The sequence below is a fragment of the Cygnus atratus genome, chromosome 5 (genome assembly GCF_013377495.2).
Source record: "Cygnus atratus isolate AKBS03 ecotype Queensland, Australia chromosome 5, CAtr_DNAZoo_HiC_assembly, whole genome shotgun sequence".
Classification (NCBI taxonomy): domain Eukaryota; kingdom Metazoa; phylum Chordata; class Aves; order Anseriformes; family Anatidae; genus Cygnus; species Cygnus atratus.
In genome coordinates this window covers 50,456,071-50,482,417 of record NC_066366.1, presented here as the reverse complement: position 1 = coordinate 50,482,417, position 26,347 = coordinate 50,456,071, and the positions used below count along the sequence as shown (strand labels likewise).

The following is a 26,347-nucleotide window of genomic DNA, read 5'->3' as shown; positions in this document are numbered from 1 at the left end:
GAATCCTATAAATTGACGCAGAAGGGTCAAGCTGCCTGCTCAGAGTCTAACACCACTGGAGAGGTGTGCACAACATGTAAAAGTTCATCTCTCAAAAGCTACATTGAAGATGGCAAAACCAACAGAGACTTTTTCCTGCGTAATTTAGAATGCGTGCATAGCTCATGTCTGGGCGAAGAAATGGAACGAAATATCGTAGCTCAACCTTATGTCTCCTGATTTGGAATATATTTGTTTTATTCACAGGCCCCTCATGAATTTTGAACTTTTTGTGCATAAGTTTTTGAGATTTCCTATAATGATTTCCTCTTCTGGAAACTTAAGTGCTGTGTTTTTTTTCTGACATTTCTAGTGGAACGGGAAAATGTACAGAAGAGGACCTTTACCAGATGGATAAACCTGCATTTGGGAAAGGTAAGACTGACAGCCTTGATATTGAAGTACAGGGACACAACAGTAGACAGACTATGTTATTTCCTTTAAAAATAGCTAGAATTTGGAATCAAGGATAACTTCTGCGTATATGGGAAGGTTTGTAGGAGAGTGAGTGGAAGCTGGAAGTACATTTCTGGGTAAATGAATACTGCTTTTCAGGTGCAATTAATGCTTTACTGGCTTTAAGTCATCTCAGGTACCTTTCTGTCTTTAATGCTACTGACTGCTATCGCAAGGCTAGAATTTTCCCACAGAATGCCACATACCCACATAAAATCAAATGTGGTTTAGGCTGCTCTGAAGGGATGATAACTGTGTGCTTCCCTGGACTGGAAGTTCAAGTATCTGAGATACCACAGCCAAAGTCAGATGGTTCTTCAGAACCTGGCTTCATCACAGATCTCCAGATGGGAAACATTAATTATTCATCGTTCATTTTCAGAGGGCCTGTATAATGTGATCTTTACATCCTCACTTATGTTAGGGAACTAATTCTTGGACATCCCATCATATTTTTAATACACAGTTGTTTCTTAAACACCCCATAATATGGCTATTGAAGCTAACTTATTGTTCCTATTTATATTAGGTAAGTACTAACTCTCATGAGCAGTTTGCCATCCAGAGGAGGATTTTCCTGTTGCTGAGGATGAGAAAAGGAAAAAAAAAAAAAAGCTTGTACTACTGAGACAGCAGCAATGCTTAGTGCAGCTTCCTAACCTGGAAGCTAACCTTCCTAACCAACTGTCCTAACTTGGACTGGAGTTTGGGTTCATAGTGCTGTAAGTGTCTGTGGTTAAATTTCATGAAGTACAGACCAGGACTAAGTTTGGGCTACAAGTCAACTCACAGACTAGCTCTCGTAGTTCTTGGAAAGTGACTGCATTTCTGACATGGTAAAGCAAAAGGGTTTAAGACGAAAGGCATCACATATATAGTCGTTAAGTCCACTACTCTGCAGCGAATGTTCCTGAAGGAATAAATGGACCCTCTTAAATCTCACTGGAAAATCAGAATAAGGCCAGCTGGTAATGTTTTGACTATCAGTTGCTCCCAAAGGTTCCTCAGAATGAAGACAGCGTTATGTGATTCCTTTGTGAATCAGGCTCTAGAGCTTTAAACTAACACAATTTGAAGGTTGTCAAAAAGGTTTGTCAAATATTTGACTGTGGAAAAGGTCTTTAATTTACAAAAGGAATTAGATCATGAAAAAGGTTGTAGGGTGCTGTTAATTCTGCCATGCCAAACATTTGAAGTCTTAGAAACTTTGTGGGTAGGTGAACTGCTTTCTCTGGAGTGCATAATTTTTTTTTTCCCTCTCTGATTCAATAAAGAAAAATGCTTTTCTGAAGAAAAGGAAAAAGTCTACTACTACATTAATGTCATTTTTTATTTATTTGTTTTCTGGAAGTGTCATAATAAACACATCCCTGTAAATAATGAGAGCATTGCTAAAGCTCTCTAATTACAGGTGATTCCCCAAGGACACCCACTGAGGGAGGCAGCTTCTGCCTTTATCCTCGAAGAAGCACTTCTTGCAGAGGGGCTTCTTTTTTATACAGGTAGCAGTGAAGTCTTCCTCCTGTACTTTTTCTGGAAACTTGTGGTGTGATGTGTGCCGTTTTGGAGCAGACTATCCCATTTGGATCACCTTTTGAGAGGAGATGTCTCTGATGTTCATGGGATGGTTGGCGGCAGTCCACATTTCTGTGACTTCTGGTGGTTCTTGTCTTGTTATGAGCGAATGAAAAAGCATTGGATTTGTGGTTTTCAGATAGCTTATTTAATCCTGAAATGAACAGTGCTTTTCTTTCTTCCAGTACAGCATTGTTTAGTAGTCTTGGCTAGATTAAAGACTAGGAACAAAAACGTATAGTCCTGGCTTGCCAGAAGCAGTGCTTAACCAAACAGCAGTGCATTGCCGAGCCAAAGATAAAAAGGCCTGGCTCCTTAGGGACACATGCGTGAGTGACACCTGAATGAAGCCTAATTGCTGCAGCTGAGACTACCCCTAAGGGCTGTGCTGCCTTGGCGTGTGCCTCACAGAGCTCACAGCATCAGACACCTCTGTGAAGTGGGGAGGTGGCTCCCCTTGGAGGAGTTTGCTGAGAAGAAAGACACAAAATATAACACATTGCTAGTTAAAGTACTGAGAAAATACTAGGAAACAGAATGGCACCACCAGAAACATTACAGAAGAGACAGGACATTGTGGTTGGCTGGATCTGAGGCTTGTTTAGTGCAGTATGAAGTGGGATTCACTTCTGCTGGAGCTGTCTCAGTTGGAGGGATCCGCATCAGCCCTTGGGTGCTTGCTTCCCAGGCAGAAGCCTTAGGATGAGATTCTGGTATGGGAGATCTGGAATAAACCCTTTCTGATCTCAGCTACATGATCACTATATCTCAGTTTTAGCTTAGATAACCCTAGGGCAGAATCGCCACTGTTGTGAAGAAAAGTTGGTCCTTTCTTCCTGCAGGCTGAAATTTATTTCTAGTATCTCTGTCTTGTAAAACTCCCCTTCCTGTTCTCTGCAATAATGGTGACTCACCAAGCAAAAATCTGTTTTAAAATCTGCCTGGTTTCTTTACTCCACAGTGCAAGCCTCCTCTGAAAGTGAAAGATTTGTTTATGGATATACAAGATGGCAAAATCTTGATGGCGCTGCTGGAAGTCCTGTCAGGACAAAAGCTGGTAGGTGTACGAGGGGAAGGAACCTGCCTCGCCATGGAGCTGTGCATGTTCCAAGTACCAACATACTGACACTCAAGCAGTAAGGGAGAATTTGGTCCCCTGTCTTGGGTACAGTGAGAAGCATTTCAGCAGTTTTGTTGTGATTTCCTCATGTTACAGGCTGGTGTCCTGAGCTGTAACTTAGATCTCGAGGAAATATCTAACCCTGAGGTATGAATGGTATGTGATTAGTGTAGATGTTCCTCCCCTCAGGTTTTTTAAGGCTTGAATATATTAATGCTCACCTACTTCATTTGGAGTTCACACAAGTCATGTTATCAAGGAAAGATAAATTTCTGGGGATAATTGTATTGTTTTTTTAATCCATAAATTCTGTTTTTATTTTGTCTAAAGACATTATGACATTTAATAGGCCTGCTGATGCTGGATGCCTTTGTGTGCTGTAGTTGTGAGTTTAGCTCTGGTATCCTGGCTCCGATTTCTTTAGTCTTACTGGTAGGATCTAAATCAGATTGGCAAAGTTTCACTTACCAGCATCTCTTTCTCTCTTTTTCTGTAAGACCTGTATAAAATTCCATGTACCAGAAATGGAAATACCCAGTGTTTCATCAGTTGGCTTTAATATTTTCTTTCTACTTCAGCCTTGTCAGCAAGTACTCTCTTCTGTGTGGGTACCACGCTTGCTTTTAGATATGAGGAGAGATTTGCTCTGCAGCCATCTCACCACTGCAGATGAGCTTGTAATTGCATGGTGATGCTCCATAGTGACCGAGCCATATGCATCCTACAGCGTGAGTGCTCACTGTGGTCACAGATTCAGAACAACCTATTTTATAATATTCACGCAGTTTGGGCTGTAGCAGAAGCAGCAGTGTTTCTGTCTGCATTCACACAGTTAGCAGAGCCAGGCTGGAAAGGAATTGAAGAGGGAGACACCTAACAGCAAACCCCAGGCTGTGCACTGGGAGGTCAGGGAGGAGGGCAACAAAGGAGATGAATTCAGCTGGCCAATGTGTGCTGGCAGTTAGGCGTTCCTGCACACAGGTGGTACAAACAGTGTGCCGAAGTGGAATTGCAGGGTGACGGGCATGCAACAAATCTGTTTCATCTCTGCCAAAATGAAGGTTGCTGCCTCGCACCTGCCTGTGCCTGGTAGCAAAAACTGCTCATGCTTCCCAATTAGGATCATTTGATTTAACTCAAGACGAAAGAAAAGAAAGGAAAAAAAAACTTACTATGAATTTTCAGGTAAATTTGTGCTTGTGACTGAACGTGGTTGGGGAGTGATTATATAAATAATCAACCTGGCAGGTCCAAGAGAGACGTAACATCTGGAGAGCAGGAAAACTGGTTGCTAACGCTGTTTTTCTACAGCCTGGGCCGATCCCATAGTTGAAACTCTTCACTGATCAGAAGAGATGGTAATACTTTATATAGGTTGATTTCCTTAGCTTTATTTTGTAGTTTTTTTTAAGCTTTGTGTGAAAGGGTAAATAATTCCAGCATTTTAAAACTGATTTGGCTCTTATTTTTTCTAGATGCACGAGTATAAGTCTTCAACCCATCGCATTTTTCGTTTGAACAACATAGCCAAAGCACTTAAGTTCTTGGAGGACAGTAATGTGAGTATTTCCAAAGGCTGGTATTAATCTATTCTCTTGATTCATGTTGCAAATTGTAATTGTTGTGATTGTAACTAGTCTGATGCAGGGCATGTATATAAGAGGAATATGCTGCTTAGGCATCGTGACTTACCCTAACAGCAAGGCTGAAAAGCCACATAAAAATCCACAAAGAGAACACCTACGGAGTCTGAAACAAGGATTATTTGTTCATTTTATAATGTAAAAGTTCAATAAGATTAAAGGATCAGGAACCCAATATTAAAAGAAAATAAAGAGAAATGCAAGTAATCTTTATGAACTGTGTATTAGTGGCATTACTTCAGTTTCTTTGAAGGTAGATGGCTTTCTTTCCTTTCATCAGAAATACTTTCGGTATTACAGATCATGTATTTATCTGGTAAACTGCTGCAGCAGCTGATCATGAGTCAAAGGCAAGAGAAAATTAAATCTGGGAACATGACATAAATGCATAATTCCAGGAATCAAAACCTTATAAGGATATAACTTTCCTGATAGTGTGGCACCACTGCAACATCACTTCCTAAAAACTGACACAGCTGTAAGTGACCCAGCAAGATCAGCCCTGTAGCTTGAAATAATTCAATCCTTTTTGATTTCTCCCATTAGAGCTTTCTTCCAAAGCAATATTGATGTGGCCTGTACGTTGAGAGCCTGTTGCTCTTGAAAAGTGATGAAAAGTAACGGTGTCAAGAGAAGTTCCCCAGCCACATGACAACTTATTTACATGGTATTCCCAGATCTTTCAGAATGAGAAAGCAAGCAGTGGACTATGCCCTGCAAAGGATTACAGCATTCTTGCTGTACTGGAAGATCTTTTTATCTAGTATCTGAAATAAACTTTTACAGCTTCTCCATGATAGTGTTTAGGATAAAATATAACTCATGATCCTATTAACTCCAGGGCATGAATACTCTAGAGGATTAAGCTTTATAGGTAAAGACGGATCTTGTGTGTGCACGTGTGGAGGAGCAAAGCCATGCCTAGCAGGGGATTCCGTATCAGTGACTGCTGTCACTTTGCTGGTTTCCTTTAATGAGCTTAGGTCTTGCTCCAGAGATCCCACAGAAGTGCTAGTTATACCAGGGAGTCGCGAGAACTCCAGTGCAGGAATAAGCATGATGTGAGGCATTAGTGGATCTCTCATGACCTCGTAGTTCTGTTCCCCAGAAGAGGATGTGAAAGGTCAAAAATCTGTGCACTGTCTTCCAAGTGTTGCAGTCAGGGGCTGATGTGGCCCTAAATGTATAGGTCTACCTGGCCTGATGTAGAACTGCTAAGAAATACCTTACAAGTTCTTAGCTTTCTTAACAGTTTCTCAGACTGTACTTTCCATGCAAAGTCAGCTAAGGCCTGCTGGCAGACGAGATTTTTTCTCTCTGTTGACGTCAACGTTGTGGAGCTGCTGCTGAAGCATGTCTGGTTGCCAGGACCTCGCCAGGTGACAGTCGGGAAATTCATTGAGCAAGGCCAGGCAGGAGGAGCCTTAGACACAGGCAGCCTCTTAATTAGTTGTGCCAAAACAACTACTTTTCCATGGATTTCTTGTTTCCTTGAGAGTAAGCAGCTGGTATCTTATTGCAGGTAGCTCTGCTGGAACAGGTGACAAGCAGCAGCAAGAAAACAGAGCTTAACTGAGAACAGTCTAATGATAAATGCTACTTGCACCCCATTTTGGACAAACCGCTATTAAAACACACTAGGCCTTAAAGGTTTTCCCATGCCAAATACTTTGGAGCTAGTACAAAAATCTGAGCCTTGAAGTATGACAGCTAGAGGTGTCTTCTCCCTAGGACTGAAAACTGTTGTGCAAACCACCAGATAAAAAGTTATTCTGCTCTCTGTTTTTCAGTTTAACCAAGCCAGTTAGTGAAGGGTAGTGATGAAAGTGCTGGCAAGATGCCTTGGCTGCCAAGAGCTTCGAGGTTAGATATTAAACCACAATGGGTGGAACCCATCAGCAAACGCTTCTGTGGAACTGGGGCAGCAGGGTAAAACTCTGCTAAGTGATTCATCATGTACAGAATTTATAAATAAATGATAAATGGGCTGTATGCTGGGCTTTAACTCACTCTGAGTGTCATGTGCAGTGCTGACAACTTCCTTGCTTCCTCCCTTCTCCGTGACCTTTGCCAAAAACAAGTCTGTGTTGTCTAAGAGAATAACATTCTGGTGTTATCACGTGGAAGAGACTTCAATGTGGGAAACCCTAGAGTTTGCTTGGATTAGGCAAACTTATCCTTTGCTAACTGATTTCCTCAGAGCTCTGTGACAAGCAGTGTAAGGTGAGATAAGCAAAGAGATTGGCGATGCATAGCAAAACAGAAGTGGACAGATCCTACTACAATTTTAAGTTTTTTTTTTTTATGGGAAGTGGCTTCAATCCTGCCCTCTTCCCTGGGGTTTATGTGCATTCCAGCCAATCTGTTGAAACCTAGCCAGAGGAAGACAGGAGGTATATACCTGCCCTCTGTTTTTTAAGAATAGAATCCACCGGAGGGGACATTCTTGTTCCATGGTTGTGTGGAGGAAATGCATCTGTGGTCTTAAGACGTACCACTGGGCTCACTCCTGTTCTGCAGATGGTGCTACAGGCTTGGGAGGCTTGAGATAAGACTTTAGGGAGCACAGTGGCTGTGATCAGGGCAAATTATTGTTAGCACAAGATTTCAATCTTGCATTTTGGCTGTCTGGTCAGTGGCAGAAATGTGCTGGACATATCCAGCAGTCTCAGTTCAAGCCAGTGCAATTTTTTTTGCATTTACATTTTGTTTTTTTAATTTGTCTGTGAATTTATGATCTCTTCTACAGGTAAAGCTTGTTAGCATTGATGCAGCAGAAATAGCAGATGGAAATTCCTCTCTGGTACTTGGACTAATATGGAACATAATCTTGTTTTTTCAGGTAATAAAACTCAAATACGTTAATCATAAGTGAACAATCAATTTTTTAAATTGATTTTTAATCCTAAAAAACATAATTAAGCATGCTAAACCTGAGCTTTTTTCCTCCTGATATAGGTTAATTTAATACCTGCAGCTGTTTTCGTTTTATTTCATTAGACCTATTTTGGTGTGAATAGGAGGCAGTTTAAGCCCTGGTTTGACTTGGACCAGAATTAGAGCTTCAGATTACTCCTTTCCATTCTCTCCTGTGCCTTCTCAGGATTCTGCTCCAGGTTCCCTGGATCTGCACCAATGTCCTAGATTTGGTTTCAGGTCACAGTTTATTTTCAATAACCTTATCTGGAACTGGTCCAGTGTGGTGGCAAATTCCATGCAGAATCACTGATCTCTGGGGACCTACTTACCATGGCAAAATTTCACAACTGATGTAGAGGGCCAAATGAAAGATGCTGAAGGGCCTGAAGTTTTGGAACTGATAGAACTAATCTAAACATGAAATTTGATTTAGTCGCAGGTTTAGTCAGATTAAAACAGCTCACTAATCTACATCTATTTTGATAACCTTCTGAACAGTACCAAATTTTAATGAAAAGAGAGAGATGGAGAGAGGGTCTCTGCAACTCTAGTAAGACTGTGAGGCGCACATGTTCTTCCGTTCTCTTGGGCTAATTTCTAAAGTGGTTGTGGGTTTATAAAATAAGGTCTGTCTTGAAGTGGTACTGGGGTTTCTCTCTGTGGCTGAGCACTTCAAGCTGAACAATGCCGTACAACAGCAGTTTGACCAGACGGACTTGGCAACAGAACCACAGGGAACCTGAAAGCAGCATGGTGCATAATCTGGACTCAACTATCAGTGCAGACCAAGGATGGGAATCTGGTGCAGGTCACCATTTCTTGACTAAAAATGTTTCACTTGAGTGAGTCCTGTGGATAAAAGAATGATTTCAGTTAAACTAACTGAAAGACATGTTTCTTTGCTTTTTGTTTGCTATGAATATTTGCAGTTTAGTCTTAACCGATCCCGTGCTCTTTCTGTTTCCTGGGGTTGCCAGCTGGGCTGCAGCTGTTGTCATGTTGGGAGTTGTAATGGACAGGCCTATAATTACCTCTTAAAATTCAGTTATTGCCCCGTTATCTTAGAAGCATGCTAATTTGCCTGAAAACAAACATTCGGTTTTCCATTCACCTGGTGTTAAATCGGAGCACCGTGCATTTCACCTTTTGTTACAGATTAAAGAGCTGACAGGCAACCTCAACAGGAACTCCTCCTCGTCCAGCCTCTCGTCCGGGCCTAGCGGGCCGGAGTCGGACACGTCTCACCCCAGCACTCCCAGCGTGGAGAGGAACATGTCTGTCACAGTGAAAGACCAGCGGAAAGCCATCAGAGCCCTTTTAATCTGGGTTCAGAGGAAAACCAGAAAGTAAGTGAGCAAAGTGTCCTACCTAGAAAACTGCGTCCACCTGTGCTGGTGAAGCCAGATTTCATCCCTCGCCTCATGTGTGTATTACCACGGCCCAGGGCTCTTCTGCTTTTGAAGTCTGCAGGCACGAGGGATCTGCAGCCGAGTGTATCACTGCATAACTGTGTCTAAAGCAACCATCTGACCTTGAAGCAGTCTGTTGCTGGCTTCATGACTTGAGTGTTAAACGTTAACTCGCACTAATCTGCTTGGTACCATTTAAAACAGGATCATTCCCTCTTCCCTCTCCTCCTCCCAACTTCTGTGTAGTCTGCTAGCTATCTTTTACTAAATGAAGAAATAAAACAACCACATGTTGAAAGACTTTAACAACAGCCTTTTAAATTAAGCAGCAGCCCTGAGGGATTTTCTCTGCAGAGTTGTCTTGAAGGATAGAGTTTGTATTAGAAGCTTCATTTCTTCAAAACTAAGGAGGAGAAGAGGTCAAATCTTAGATTGTATCTTGTGAATGTTATTAGATTTTGGGTCCATTTCCATTGATCAACAAATCTCTCTCATCTTTAATAAAAAGCAATTCTTTCACCAAAGCATTTTGCTTAGTAATGCCACGCAAAGTAACTGTTGAGTTAAAATACTTTGGTGTAAGATGTCTAATGCACGCATAAGTGCTTGGCATGTATTTTACATGTATTATTATCTTGAAGGGATGACTGTCGAAGATTTTTACAGAGGGCATGGGACAAGCTTGCAAATTCGATAGCTGTATATTTGCCATTTTTGTCTGTTGATAGATTTGTATGTCCAAATCTGCCTGTGAACACAGATGTTCTGTGTATGGTATTGAAGATACAAATTTGCTTCTTAAATACTTGGTCCTGTGGGCCACATCCCTTGGTTATCTCCAGTGAAGTTAATGGTGCTTGTTGTGCAGATAAACTTGTCCCACTGATAACCGTAGTTAATTGCTGCCAATGCAGACCATAGAGGAAGTGCAGTTTTACTCCCAAAATAATGCTGATAATGTCATTAACAGGGAGGCGGCACAAGAAGAGTTAGAATGAGAGAAATAAAGGCCATAGTCTTTTCATTCTAGTCAAGGTGTACAAATCGAAACATTTAATAGGAGAAAATTGTTCTTGCAAGCGGGCTATTAAAACATAATTGCATCATTATAACCACCTTAACCAATGACCTGTGCAGAATTTTCTATTCTGAGGCTGCAATGACTTCATTGCAAGTTCAGTGATTGAATTTTCCTGCAAAAATTTGGACATCTAATGTACTCGTGATCTGTACATATACTGGCATTCTTTGCACCTGGCAAAGCATGATTTTCTGCTACAGAAGGCCAAGGACACAGGAAAGCAAATCATTTATGCTTATGTTTTTTAAGTACTTAAGTGTTGGCAGTCATCCCAAGCTATGGCATTAAAATGCTGGAACGCAACAGAAACAGGAATCACACAGACATTTGGTTTTGTGAATGTTAAATGTGGTTGCTGAGTACTTGAGGCCTTTGTTTTCACTAACTGCTTCCTACAAGCAGGTTGATGTCAGTTGTTGGCCACACTGATCCAGCCTATGAATCCTTGTTTTTTATGAAAGTATTTTGTGTGTTTTGAATTCCAAAAGACCTCAAATGTGACTAGTGTGACTCAACAACCTTACTTTTACCTTTGAAAATGATGATGCCTTTATTTTGGATTTTGTAACATGACTGCCATGTGAACTGTATGTACTTCTGTTTAGGTACGGTGTTGCAGTTCAGGACTTTGCCAGCAGTTGGAGGAGTGGCCTGGCTTTCCTGGCTGTCATAAAAGCCATAGACTCCACTTTGGTAGACATGAAGCAAGCACTGGAGAAATCAGCTCGAGAAAACTTGGAGGATGCTTTCAGCATTGCACAAAATAAGCTGGGTGTTCCTAGGCTCCTAGAGCCGGAAGGTAAAATGTTTACATCAATGTTGTTGGGTAACATTCAAACAATAATGAATTAATGAATATTGCATCATCACACCTACTAAAACCTCCCAGTAATTAGATTGTCGATGTGATCATTATGTGGGGCTGAATGGTAAGAAAAATGAAGTGGTCCCTGGCTAGTAGTCCTATGCTTCCAGTCATACTTGTAAGCTCATGGGGACAGAGATCTCACCGTAGTTTTAGCTACGTACACTGGTCCTGGTTAATGATTAGATGCTACGTGACACTGGTATTACTAATGGGCATTAATCACCAGCCTGCTGAGCTGAGAGGTCTCAGGGCAGTAGCAGCATTTCATAATGCCTACAGTTTACAGAGTCTAAGTGTCACTCCAGGACGAAGTGGGTGAGCTGCCACACTAGGAAAATGGGTAGATACCTATTCAGATGTATTTGCATTTCCCAGTTACTTTTCTACAATTCTTTTCTACAATATACTTGCATATATAAATATGTGTACATAAGCATATATGTGTGCAAATAATTATATGTATATAAGTGGAGCAGCTTCTTGCACTGTTTTTTATTGAACACTGCTACACGGGTGTTAGGCCTTGACTTTATGATTGAAAGCACAATTTGGTTATTTGTGCTTTCTTGGGTCACCTGTTAGAAGAATGGGTTCTGCTACAAACAAGTCTCTGTGCTGTCACTCAGCAAGATCACTGTCTAGTGACAGTGACATATATACTGTAAATGACATTATCCAAGTAGATGAAAAATGACCCTGTTCTGGGTTGTGTGTGTTTGGAAACAGGAAAAAAAAATAATGTGAATAAGATGGTGAGAATTCTAAAGAGTACAGTCAACAGTGAAAAGGATACTGCCTGCTCTGATCTGTCAGCAGAAGAATAGTGTCTGTAGCTGCTATTCTCTCATCAAGAAGGCAGACTAATGTCTGGTGGCCTGTTCCTCTGCAAGAAGGCTTTAAGGCCGAGCATGCTGACGTACCTTGCGTCTGTCTCCACAGATATAATGGTGGAATCCCCCGATGAGCACTCAATTGTTACCTACGTGGCGCAGTTTCTGGAACACTTCCCTGAGCTAGAAGGGGTAAGTGTTTACTCTTACGTCACATCACTTTTATTTGCTTGGGTATACTTAATTAAGTCAGATATTGCATTTACCTTCTAGGTTTCTTTCTGAGCTATTCAAAATAAACCACAAGCTCAGTTTTAATTGTTCGCATTTTCTGTTAAATCCAGTCAGGTGGACTTTCGTTGCAGATGGCTAAACTGATTCAGGAAGAACTCTGCTTTTAAACCTTTACATCTAATTATGGCTTTCAGAGGATAGAAGTGGTTACATAGGCTCTGCTACTTTGCTATATTAGTTTCAGAATAAGGCTGAAGTTTATCCCTTCATCTATGATGATTTGTTGGACTTTAAATTTGTTTTTGACTTCAGTCTTCTCAAGTTTGAGGGCCACAATCAACCTGAATTTAGCAGATATTGTATCAGACACAAGATACCAGAGACTGAATCTCACCAATACAGCAGTCAAAAGCACTCATTGTAAGCATGAAATAATTTACAGCTTCAAGGACCAGGGACTTAAGGCAGATTTATCAAAAATAAAGGATTGAGGAGCAGGCCTCAGCAAGGCCTGACAAAGGCCCTTTGGAAAAAGAGAAGATCAACTTAAAGAGTAATTAAAGAGTATGACACAGAAAACTGGAGGAAAAATTAGAAGTCCGGGGAACTTTAGAAAAGATCTGCATACGTTGAAAAACTGTTCTGGAGGCTGCTCATACTTCTAGGCAAACCTAGTTCAGCGTAGTCTTTTTGGTTTGAAAGGGTTCCCAGGAGACTCAGTGCCCCTTGAGTATTTATTTATTTTTTTGTGCTTGAGTACATGTACATATATGACGGTTCCTACATTAAAGGTATTTCCTCTCATTTATTGACTGAAAATTCCACTTGGTATATATTTCATAACTTACAGAATTGGTGGACATTACTAAAGTCACTGGAATTAAAATTATTAAAATAATCTGATCATGATTATTACATTAGATGAGCATTAAGATTGGTTGGCATTAAGACTTATGGACCTTTTAATGGGGAAAGAAAAAGCCTATTTATTTATTTATTTTCAATACAGTCTATTGGAACTGAATAATCTAGTAGATGAATATGTTTCATAGTAGATGCAGCTGATTCGGGGATTGTGTCCCAAAAAAGCCAAGTCAGTTGTCTCCACAGGTGCAGCAGGGAGAGATGAATACATTAACAACTGAGGAGTAGGCTTGTCTGCGTTCTAATCTTCCTGTACAAGCGGCTTCTTCATGTTGAGCTTTGTTCAACTCACTTGGCTTGCCCAATTTGTTTCCCTACTTTCAAAATAAACGAGTCATTAATTGGCCATTCAAAAGGTAATGGGGTGGGTGATGGGCTAGTTACTGTAGCATTTGGGAGAAGTAAAATGATATGTGAGGTATGATTTGTTCTTTAATGGTGTATCATCACTTATAGGAAGACTTTACAGATCCTGACAAGGAGCTTCCAATTGAGTCCACGTATGTTCACATCAAAGACACACCTTCAGAAAAGGAAAGCAAAATCTTGATTTTAAGTGAAAGTAAAGAAAACATGTATACTGTTAATCATGAAAGGAGTCACCCTGCTCCTCCAAAGGTTCATATTCATGACACCCCTGAGAGAATCCTGTCAGAAACCGCTCCTGAAGAATGTAATGGCAAATTGAGTCAAGTGTTAGATGATTCACAGGAAACCTCGGAAGAGGAGCGTCAAAGGCCTACCTCGCTGCACATTACAGGATCTATCCGTTTTGAATCCAACTCCTCCCGGCAAGTGCTTAGTGATAAATTGATGCCAGGTGAAGGGGACATGTCTGATGACCTACTGAAACAGAATGATGACCTTTCTCCAGCTGTTCTGACAGACCAGAAAAATTCTGTTGACTCTTTTGAAGACTACTCCGAAGAATTAACTAAAGAAACCTATACTGAATACGACAATGAAACTAAGAGCCTTTCAGCCAATACTTCTTCTTTAAGTCCATTGTCCTGGACTTCAGGTATACTTACAGATGAATCTATAAATAAAGTAGAAGAGAGCAAGCCCCAAACGTCAATTCTTTTACCAGAAGATACCTCGAAACAAGAAGATACGCATAAGTATGTTCTCCATCTTCTAAATGAGGAAGTACTGAAACTGCCAGAAAATGAACATACAAAGCAATCGCCTGTCTTTGAGACAACAGAATCTAACCACTGTTCAGTGAATGGTTCTAATCTCGAAAGCCAAGAACTATCTACACCGCTAGAAACATCTGATGACTCTCTCTCAGATGTGCCCAAAAACGCAGAGGACCTGGACAGCTATGATGAAGAAGAGTCTTCAGCGGAAGTGCTACCCAGTTCTTCAAAAGTATCAGTAATACCCCATGATCTCTTCTATTATCCACATTATAACGTTCCCATATCAGCAGTTCTGGATGCTTATGTTGAGCCTTGTCTTGAAGGTTATGATACTGAAAATGAAAACTCTTGTGAAACAGTAACGGATGTTTTACATGAGGAGGGGATACCGGCACAGGACTACTTGGAAGATGCTCCAGAGCCAGGCTTAGGGAATAATCTAGGAGTTCCTGCATCAGAAGCAGATACTGAGAATGGAGAGGAGGAAGCAATGGATATTAATGGTCACGGGAATTCTTCCTATGAAGAAGAAGTACTATTACTAGTAGAAGAATTGGAAAATGAAAAAGATGGCCAAAAGGCCACGAGCAATGAAGATACCACGATTCTACAACATTCTGAGGTATTTCATGTTTTATTAACTGCATTTCTTTGTGCATATATGGGGGGACTAGTATCTAAACTGAATGGCTGCCATTTCTTTTCATTTTGCATGCTCTTTGGAGAAATATGTAAAATGTACTTCGTCTTCTGTCCCGTAACACTGTTTGCCACAGCCCTCTACTGGAATGAATGGAATTGCAGCTTCCTGAGAAGATGTGAAATTATCAAAGGAAAGAATAAGCACAAACAGTACTGCAGAAATGTGAATTTTACTGATGTTTTAAATTATTTTGAAGCTCCTGTGTAATCCATGGGTATAAAAGATTACCACAGAGTATTTTTTGAAAATAATTTGTAATGAGAACAGGAAGCAGTGTTGTTGATATAGAAAGGATACAATTAAAGGTATATTTTGTCTGAATCTAAATAAGTTTGTCTATGAAAACAAACCAATTTGAGTAGGTTAAGTCATGTGGATAAAATCAAGATTTATCTACACTGCAGAAGGAGGGAGAGGTGATTTTGGGCAATTATTTGTGTTTTGGATTTAGGCAAAGTGCAGTGTTGTATTTATTCTTGCAGTCACTGATTTTGAATTGTCTTGCACATTTTCCAGCGTAGTAATTTTAGGCAGAGTTTTTCTGGAAGGAGTGTCCATTTAAGTGTTTGAATGTCACTCTAGTTGTTGCTTAGACTTGTTTTGATCCTGGCAATTATTAGGGTAATGAAGTCAAATTTCTGTTATCTCCAACAGGCTAATTTGAGATAGATTAAAAAAAAAAAAGTCTTAATGGATTACTTCAAAGAGTCATGTCATGTCATGATTTCTTATGTAAAAAGAACTGTCAATTAATTGCATGTAAGTTTAACTGGTGATATTTTATAGCTCAATGTATCCAAAATGCTTTTCAAGATAATTAAAAAAAAAGTTTTTATCTCTTTAGTGACACCTTCAGTCTTGTATGACACATAATCTAGCATCTGAGTAAGCTGTACCACTAAGATATTTGGAACGGTGGGGAATCAGTCTTGTTGTCTAACACAAAATGTTTCTTAATTTCAACAGGTTGTAGATTTCAACCATCTAGATGATTTAACAACAATGGGAAAGATACTGAAAGAAAGTAGTGATAGGGAGGAAAAAAACAAAGATATGATAAAAGCAGAAGACTTACAGATCTCAAAAGTTGGGACTACTACTCTGTTACAAGATGAACTGGAAGAAATTGCTAATTGTCATGAATTTACCAGGTATTTCACATTGACTGTCTCTTAAATATATATAACTGATATGAATGCCTGGGCTTCTAAAGTGTGCCCTGATGTTTGGATGTTGAAACTGGATGTTTTTTGTAGACTTCGTTTAGGAGTATTGTATTGGGTCATTGGCTTCCTCCTGTGTTTCTCTTAAACATATCAAGTGATTTAGTGCCAGTGGGACTTGATTTGACTTTGCTGTACAATCTTAGCTACACAAAACCAACTAGAATCCCAGTGCATTTTGAGCATGGCTGTGTTGTAAACGTTTTTTCCAAGGGAGTGTTTTGCAATGTAGATGAAATAATGCACGTGCATTGTGACGCCATGTGCGAGCACAACACTGCATCATTCCAATAGATATTTGTTTTTCTGTCTGAAGAAGTGAATGAGACACACTGCTAATTTTAATCCATTCACTTCTCTTCCCTCTTACATTCTAATTTAGTTCTTAGGTAATGCATTTGAGTGGGACATGAACTGTCTTTTGTCAACGCTTGTCACTATAGCACTCTAATGCATTTGAAAGTATTTGCTTAGAAAAAAAACGTCTCCTTTGTCAGGCTTTCTGTTCCCTGCAATCTGTCAATTATATTATAAGTACACAACCATAGAACCTCACTTAGCTGTAAGTTTCACTTAAATCTATATGATGTCAAAGCTGCAAAAAACATATCAGATACTATTTTCCAGAAGAGATTTAAATTTGAGCATTGGGATTTTTTTTTAATCAAAAAAGAATTTTAAGATTTTCCCAAAGCTATTGTTTATAATGTTACTGATAAATTCAAATCCATATTCTAAAACATACAACAATGAATGTTTGTGGTTTCACATAACCTAAAACTAGCACGTGCAATTGTAGTGGCTCTCTTTGAAGTCAAAGCAAAAATTAGCTTTATAAATTAAAATATTTTGCTTTTACATACATTTCAGGACTAGTGACAACGATTCCAATATTTATCTCCGAAAAAGGTTTCCTAATACTTCTGAGAAGGTAAGTGGAAATTTACCTTTCTATTGCTATTTCACTATTTCTCTTAAACTCCAAATGGTCAAAGACTGTAAAAGGGTCTACTCTCTATATGTTCTATGATAACACAGAAGCCCTAAGACTTCTAAGAATTTTAGTACTAAAACCAGGGATAACTTAAAAGCTTTATTGAACTCTTCAAAATAAATGTAATTGAGCCTTACTGAACCTTGAGCAAACCACAAAGGACTACTTAAAATTCAAATTAAATATATTCTAATTTTGAGGTTTACTTTGTCATAACTATAGTTGAAAAGTTTCACTTCTTTGAAGCTGCCTTTACTTGCAGCTCCAATTTCTTTTAGTTTGTTCACTCACTGTATACATGTAGGCATCCTGGTCACAGCCCCACAGAAATGCTGAGCGTCTCTTGAAATGCACTTTTTACCAAAGATTGGGCTTTTCGCCTCTCCTTTGTAGTAGTAGTGTATTATCTTAAAATATATCTTTTATTTATATATATATATATATATATATATATATAATCAATAGAATCAGCTAACCCTTAAATAAATTTAGTTGTAATGTGAAACTGTATCCTTAATGGCAGATGTAATTCATATTGATTTCTTGAGAACATACTCCATGACTGAGCTCTGGATTTTTAACTCAGAAAGGATAGCAACAGCAGTCTGGGCATGCTGAGCAAGGATAGGAATATGTCTCTTTTCAGCACAAAATAAAATTTGGACCTTCTTGGAGTTATAAAGAAATGCTGCCACCAACGTTCAATGAAACCGATGTTTCACACAGGTGCTCTGATTTTGCAATGCTGTAAAAGAAAGGTATACGAAGGAGGGGAGTTTTTTTCCTTTTCTATGTATATACTAGACTGCAGTGGTGGATGTATGGGTGCAGAATAAATTCAGAAGCACACTTTCATTTTATTTGAGTAAACATTAGACATGTTCTGCATAGAATGCACACAAAACTACCATCTTTGTGAGACAATGAACTTTTTCTCCCCTCCCCTCCCCTCCCCTCTTTTCTTGTCTATTCTTTTTTTTTTTTTTTCCTCTTTTCCCTTTCCCTTTCCTCTTCTCTCCCATTACTGGTCACTCGTTTGTTTAAGGAAATCTTTGGTGAAAACAACCAGACGATGACAGATGTGGGTGAAAATCTACTAATCATCAGGTGAGTGTTTCTTATTCAGACAAAATCTTCTGCAAGGAATCTATAACTTCTAGTTAGTTATAGCTTCTAATAATGTTACAAAAGAAAAAAAATAATTATAACGGTAGTTTGGCTGGACATCTTGTATACTGGTTTAGAGTCCATATTTCCCATAGGTATGAGATACAAAACTTCTTTGTTTCTAGATCTCCCCCTTCATTAAAATGTCTTAGGTTGGCTTGAGAGGAAAGGTTCAGCTGTCTTAGCAGGACTGTCAGCTCTTTTTCAACACAGTGGGTATTTCAGACCAAGTAAAGGGACTTCATATATGAGGCCCTCATATAGCTGATATAGAGCAATTTCTGTGTAATACTCAGATATATGTCCAGTACCATATCTGAGTGAGCAGGATGCCCAAGCAGGATGCCAGACTCATTAAAACAGGCCAAAAAAGTTTTCCTGAAAATAAGATTTAAAAAAATGTGTACAAGAACATGATACATGTACACTCAGTTTATAATATTACTGTCTTGCACCATTTTAAAGAAGACCTTTTCTCGGTTTTGTGAGAGCTCAGTGGTAGAGTCCATCAGGCTTTGCCCCTAAGACCTGCAGTTGGACTTCTGGAGTTATTCTACAACCCCCAGTTGCTAATTTGTTTCTGGAAGTCTTGGGCTTCTTCTGTTTAATTTTTTTTTTTGGTGTATCTGACGTGAGAAACTCTAAATGTAGCTGATTTGGGGAAAGTATATCAAGTCAGATTACACTGTATAAATAAAAGTGTGATATAAGTGTTGCCCAAAGCTGTGTTTACTTTCTGAAAATAAAGAGGTATCTTTTTGACTGTTGGAAGTCAGCTTATGTTAAAAGGAGTGTACTACATTGGCATGTGTTTAAGCTACCTGAGAACTTGTCCAGAGTTTTCAGGGGATTAATTGCTATGTTTTGACTCCTAAGGAAACACACTGCTGAAACCCATTATGCATTTCAAAGTTAGCTTGCGCTCCAACTGATTAGATTGAAGTGGTTCATTTAACTGCTGGCTGTTAGTGACCCTGTGATCTTTAGAGAAAATGTTAACAGTGGGAGTTTTTTTCTTCTTTTTCCTGTCTCTTATCAAATTCTCTCCTATTTTCAGGAATAAAAAAGACATGGAAGCAAGTGAGACTCCAGCATCTACTCACCAGGCTCCGAGCGTTGATCAATCAGAGCTGTTCTACTTCATCATTTTCCTCTGGTTGCTGATCTACTGCTTTTTAGTCGTTCCACAGCTTCTTAGCAGCAAGGTTTGATCTCCGCGAGGCGTGGAAAAATAAAAGACAGTGGCCTGATTGCTTTGTGTATCTGCATACGAGTATGTACCTTCAGGTGAAGCACAAACAGAAACATAGGACCTGGTATTTGTGTTCGCTATCAGGTCCTCCTCAGTTCCTCTGCTGTTGTGCTATGACAGTGTCGAAGCACATTTTATATTACAACAACTGTGTAAATATATATAAAAATGACCTTATTTAGTAGCTGCGATTTTGTACATTTGTGCCTTGCTTTATAAGATGCTAAATAAAAATGGATAATTATCAGTAGAAATATGAACAATTCAGAGCTCTAGTCTTCAAAAATAATTCTTCTGGCTTCATTCACTTAGGTAGGGTCCAACAGCTGTGGAAGATGTGTTGTTGGCTTGCCCATGAATCTGGCCCACCTGCAAGGGATGATTGGGATGCTTGAGATGCATTTTCACGTTTTCCACAGAGTTCTTTGGGAGAGCTGGAGGTAGAGCAGAGTTGAAGATGGTGGAACTTGCTCACCACAGGAACTGACTATAGTGCTCATGGCAAGCTAGTGGAGCAACAAAGTCAGGTGGAGGGTTTATTTGTGGAGGGTGGATAGGATTTTACTTTTATCCTGCACCTGTTATGTTTAGTTTGCAGGAACAAATTGGGTGTGGAGAAGTATGAAGAACATACAGGCTAGTGGCTGCTTAGGAGGGAATGTAAGGGAAATCTTCATCTAGAGACTTCTGTAGAGAATACCTGAAGAAGTTTGCTTTTTGTATGTTACTGATGGTGGCCATCTCTGAAAAGGTATTCAAGAAGCTTTGTTTGCAGGTACTTAAATACCTGCTTGTAGTCAGGTCATCTGCTGGTGAAATCTTAACTGCCTATCACGCTTCATTCTTTGTAAGCTTTTATTTCTTCTTTCCTTTTTTTTTTTTTTTTTGGAGGAGAAGTTAGCATGTGATAGCAACATTGCATGGTAGGATATCGTAAACACAGAAAGGAATTTGGAATCTCTTTCATTCAATAGAAAATGGAAATCTTTTCTGTTCTGTCTTGACTGGAGCTGGATTCACCCCTTGAACATAAAAAGTAGATCCTTTGTGCTTGGTGAGCAGCAGATCCAAACTTCGCAACTTAATTTAGTGTAAACCAACATAAGTAAAAAAAAAGTCTTTTATCTTTCCAGTGAAAATTTTCAACATTTTGAGTCATCTGATTTTGTGTCTCACATTATTTGTGCTTGTTGATGAAGCCACTAATACTTTCTTCCAAAATAAAATCTATTTTAGAATTTTTAAAGATGTTTTCTTGAAGTAGGCTAAAATATAACACTGAAATGTTAGGGATAGTGCTGTTTCTCTGAAAAAAAATAAATCTTAATACAAAATTCTTATCCTGAATGCCATGGCACCTATTTATCAGCAGGAACTAGCAATGTACAGTATATTGGAGCAACAGCGTTGAGAGCTCTTCACTATGTGCCAGTCTTCAGAGACTCCCTTGGTTTATGACAACTTTTTCTTTGTATTTTTGCATCTCTTCCTTTGTTTCTTCCATGATTCTTATTCTTCAACAGAGATCATCTGGAGTTGGATTACAGCCTCTTCATTGAACTTTACAGCTGTCAAAGTTCAATCAAGGAAAATAAGTTTCCTTTTGTCTTCTCTCCCTCTTCCCAAGAAAATTAATGAGAAGATCTTCGGATGTCTCATCTAAACCACTCATATCCATAACAAATGGAAAAGTGAATGGCATGCACTGATGATGCACTATTTCATTACACAATATTTTCTTTTAAGAAAGACAAAACCAAGGGTTTTCTTTCTTCCCTCCCACTGATGATCAACAGCTGAAACAGTGAAATGAGCTGTTTAATGTCAAACGGCATGCAGCAATTGTCTTGATAATTTCACCCAATGTTTAAACTGAGGTGTGCTTTCCAGCCAGCCTAGCCCATGAAAAGATGGAGATTGTTTCTTCCATGTAAAATCAATGAAAATAATAATTAATAAGTACATGATACTTGGTATTTGGCTGCTTTATATATAATATAATATAGATATAACAGAAGCAGTCTACCTTAGTCAGCCGTTGCATGTGTAAGAAGATCCAGGATAGAGTTACGAGTGATTATGCTGGTATGGTCAGCTGTGCATGAAAAGAGACTGAGCTCTCCAGGAGTTCTGACATATCTGGACCTGCAAAAAGACATCTGCATGAGCAGCAGCTCCTCCCACTTACAAAGACTTGTGAGCCTGCATCGTTCTTCCACAGTGCAAGATCCAATCTCTCACTGCAAGTGCCCTGTTCTGAAATTGTTGCTCCTTTTTGGACTCGGTGTCCTACTCTTAGCTTACAGTCTAAAAGCCTGACTGTGAAGTGCTCACTGCAGCAAAACCCGTTTTAACATGCTGGCTAGAAGACTGTCTTGAGGCATTTGAGGTTTTAAAGGATGGTGGGCAATCTTTTATCTATCCATTTTTTCTGACAGATCTGTGCGCTGTCTGAATAAGGAAGTTTTTCCTGAAAGGCCTGGGGTTTTGAAGAATACTAAACTTGAACTGAACTCATGTGATACTTTGGCTTGGTAGCAGAATTCAGACATATATGGGTACTGATCTGTTAAGTCCATGTCAGTGTGCTCAGGTGGCCAAGAAGACCAACAGCATCCTGGCTTGTATCAGGAATAGCGTGGCCAGCAGGACTAGGGAAGTGATTGTCCCTCTGTACTTCGCTCTGGTGAGGCCGCACCTCCAGTACTGTGTTCAGCTTTGGGCCCCTCACTGCAAGAAGGACATCAAGGCGCTGGAGCGTGTCCAGAGAAGGGCTATGAAGCTGGTGAAGGGTCTAGAGAACAAGTCTTATGAGGAGCAGCTGAGGAAACCGGGATTGTTTAGCCTGGAGAACAGGAGGCTCCGGGGAGACCTTATCGTGCTCTACAACTGCCTCAAAGGAGGTTGTAGTGGGGTGACGGTCAGTCTTCTCTCCCAAGTAACAAGTGATAGGACAAGAGGAAATTGCCTCAAGTTGCACCAGGGGAGGTTTAGGTTGGATATTAGGAGACATTTCTTCACTGAGAAGGTTGTGAGGCATTGGAACAGGCTGCCCAGGGAAGTGGCTGAGTCACCATCCCTGGAGGTGTTCAGAAGACGTGTAGACGAGGTGCCTGGGGACAGGGTTTAGTGGTGGACTTGGCAGTGCTAGGTTAACTTGATGATGATGGAGGTCTTTGCCAACGTAAAGGATTCTGTGATTCTATGATAAGACCAGTTCTTGTTGAGCAAACGTATGGATAGCAGAGTATTGGGAAGTGCAAGTGTTGGGAAGTGTTTGAGGATTATTGGATAAGGGTGTGTGGTGTTCACAAAAGCACCATTACAGACTGAGAGACAGCTATAAGGGGATGGTTCAATGTTATTGTAGTTGCGTAACTTCACTGCAAAGTGTTTCATTGCAATTTTATAGAAAGTGCAAGAAGAGATATAGTATTGAAGACAGAACATCACTAGACATTTATGGGACAAGTGTCTTAGAGCTGAAGAAGTGGGTTAAACAGTCAGAAAATGAAATGAACACAGCCTTTGCCAAATTGTAGGACATTATCAGTGCAAAGACAGGGCAAGTACAGATTGCAGTAAAAAAAAATGACAATCACTTTTCAATGCCATGAATATTTTTGATAGATTGAGCTCTAAAATGTATTTTTATTGAGTTTCTAGATTGTAATGAATGTGTCTACAGAATTTTATGCAAAGCTTCAGAGTTCAGCTGTTTTAAAAAGATTTTTTTATATAGTAGTGATTATTTTATCTATATATTTAATAGAACTGTAAAACCATTTTAAGAATACCTGTAAAATTCTGTGTATGTGATATGATTATTTATTGATTATGACTCATGAGAATGAACATTGAGCTATGCATAGGTTGCATCATCCATTTGAAAACTGGAAACTGCAAAGAGAGGAAGAGCTCTTAATGAACAGCAGACTTGAAAAACATGGGAAATGGTTTGAGTACAATTGTGTCATTCTTCAAGCCGCATAGCAATATATTATTTTGTGATGTTAACTTTCAGCTAAAGTTGCAAAATATACTGAATGATTAAGCTACTTCCTTCCATTAAAACACTTCCTGAGGCTGAAGTTTCAACATCTTGATATTTGGTGTCTAAACACACTTAAATCCTCTACATCTTCTGGTGATGGTCATTTTGCTCCAGCTCAGTATGACTCTAACTTCTTTATCCAAGTAGTGTGCCATTGAGTTTCCTGGGGTACCTAGGTTGTGTGATTCTGGTTTTCATTTCTTTTTAAGGGTTTTCTGTACTGACCCGTACATAATCAGAGCTTTCAGAAGATGAATTTGGTCACTGTATGTGTTCTCATATTCAGGAATCTACCGGGACAATAGGTATAATAGTGCATTATCACTTATGCTAGCTTTAAGTACTTGGAGTCCCTTCTTGCCAAGCACAAACGTGAATGCATCCAGCGATGTGTTCATTTCCTTGACTTCTGTGGAAGTCAGTGCGACACATCTGTGTGCTAAGCACACGCTACAGGATCTGGCCCTGAGGGGACTAAAGTCAGCTTTAATCACATAGGACGGGAAGTAGCCACAAACCCTATGCATTACCTTAGGGCTGGAACTCCTCCAATCCAATGTACACAAACAATGCCACAGACTTCAGTTGACCCCTTTGCACGCGTAACAGTTGTTTGCATAAATTCTGTAGGATCAATCCTCTATTCTTTCTAGGAAGTTACCATGCACTGCCATTTTTTAGTAAGGGAACAGCGGTGCAGAATGAATGGCTGGAACACAATGGTACGATTGCTGGTTGGAAAATTCCCAAACCTCTACAGATGAAAGCTGTACCTACCCCAACAACTGGTCACCCCATTTTCCACTGGGCTAATAGGTGGTGAATCTGAAAGGAGGAAAAAAACACTAAATTTTTATATTTCCACGTTGTGCAGATTTTTTGTTAGGTAGATAACATCAAATTCTTTCCCTGTGCATACTACTGATGATACTAATTTACAGCTGCCTGCCTTACAACTGTTCACATTCCAGGACTTGCGCTAGGAGTAGCTCCTACTCCATGCAGGTGAAGTTGTTCATTGCATTTATATGCCCATGTAAAGGATACTGGAAAAGACATACTCTGAATGGGATCGCTTGCTTACTCCGTCCATCTCTTTACACATAACTCTAGAGCTCGCAAATGGTGAAAAATTAACCTTTTATTCTCAAGTGCCATGTCTATTTCAAGGTTATCTTAACTGAAATTGTGGAATATCAGAACATTTCTTTCTTCCTCTGAACATGAAACATGGAAAGCTTCCTTCCATCTCAGTGGCACTTTCAGTGACTCCTTTCCAGCTGCTACTGCTGATAATGGAAAATGAGAAGTGTGTTATTTTCTCACCGTGAGGGGAATGTCTAAGTCTACGTCTCTGGAACATAAAATTGGCCCCTGGGTGACTACTACAATTCTTTCCTCATGAAAAGGTTAGAAGGGGCAATAAAAATAATTAATTTTACCTCAGTGAGAAATAGTAAAACATAACATTCCAAGAAAGGTTAGATCATGGCCTTCACTGTTGTGTTCAAGTCAGGTAATATTTTATTCCCAAAGTAGCTTCATTGCTTTCGGTGGGCCTTCCTGGAATCTCTTTGATTCATGGAGTATGTTTGCTCTGTGTCCAAGGAACCATTCATGGAGCACTGTCCTGATCCACAGTTGTCCCTAGGCTATCACAGATACCAGTGTTTAGTTAGAAATGACTGGCCCAATTTAAATAAATTAACTTTCAAATTATGTGCTGGTGATTTTTTTTTTTGGGGGGGGGGTAGAGAAATAATGCTTTTTTTTTTTTAATGCCAAATAACTTACACAAGTCAAATGTCTTTTTGTTACAATAAAAAATTCAACCTCTGCTTTTTCTTCAACAAAACAAGTTTTAGTTTGGCATACCATTTCGAGCTATTTTATTCTGTGAAAAAGCTGAAAAAAACCTGTTTTACCCTTCTTGTTAAAGTTCTCTAGTTTAAAATTTAATTTGTAAAGTGCTAGTTTGCTAAAGAGTTAATGAGGGACATTTTTGCTGAAGAAAACATTTATAAGTAAGGGATGTAATATGTACAATACATGTTTCTCTTTGGCAAGTGGTGAGGAATGATGGTTATTTAAATGAGAACATGCTAGGTGGATGTGAGTGGCTTCAAAAGACATACTGAAGGAGATGAATTTTTGTGTAATTTCAAATACATTTCTTCTAAATGCTTTCAATCAGTGGTATGTATTGAACATTTGCACTTGTTGCTCAAAGCTAATTTTTGTGAGGAAGAAATGTATTCTTGTGTATAGTTGGTAAAATAGCAAAGAAAATGTTTTTAGAAACTGCTACTCTGTAATAAGATTAGTATAATTAGTATTCACTATTAGTGAATAGTTCTACTTTATTTTATAAAATCTCTGATTTTGAAATAAATGGACAGGCTTCCTGTATATAAGCTGTCATCTGTGGGTTTGTACTTTTCCTCTTGATTTCAGTAGAAATCACCATTTTGTTCTTATTATGCACTTTAGTGCCCAGAAGCTATTCACTTTTTAGCACAGAAGATCTCAGTAAGCAGAGTAAATTCATAAAGTGTATTGTTTCCCCATCTACCCAGCAAGTGACTTTTAATTTTGGAGGAAGAAGCTAAACTGTAATTCCAGTCAACAAACAGAATGAACTCTTAAGTTTTTATGAAGGTGATTATACATTACTAAATTTGTTAATGCATAGAAATTGGTATTAAAAAGGC

At 39.3% G+C, this 26,347-nt stretch overlaps 1 protein-coding gene across 1 annotated transcript in view; it reads left to right on the top strand.

Annotated features, from left to right (window-relative positions):
* Positions 1–23,529, top strand: part of CLMN (calmin) — a 75,036-nt gene extending 51,507 nt beyond the window's left edge. Inside the window, exons 2-13 of the mRNA XM_035539594.2 lie at positions 353–414; positions 3,032–3,127; positions 4,666–4,749; positions 7,583–7,675; positions 8,908–9,098; positions 10,848–11,041; positions 12,050–12,132; positions 13,555–14,865; positions 15,913–16,097; positions 17,040–17,100; positions 18,209–18,270; positions 19,388–23,529. Coding sequence (XP_035395487.1) covers positions 353–414; positions 3,032–3,127; positions 4,666–4,749; positions 7,583–7,675; positions 8,908–9,098; positions 10,848–11,041; positions 12,050–12,132; positions 13,555–14,865; positions 15,913–16,097; positions 17,040–17,100; positions 18,209–18,270; positions 19,388–19,541 — 2,576 coding nt within the window. The 3' untranslated portion in view covers positions 19,542–23,529. The remainder of the gene's footprint in view (positions 1–352; positions 415–3,031; positions 3,128–4,665; positions 4,750–7,582; positions 7,676–8,907; positions 9,099–10,847; positions 11,042–12,049; positions 12,133–13,554; positions 14,866–15,912; positions 16,098–17,039; positions 17,101–18,208; positions 18,271–19,387) is intronic.
* Positions 23,530–26,347: the final 2,818 nt, after the last annotated feature.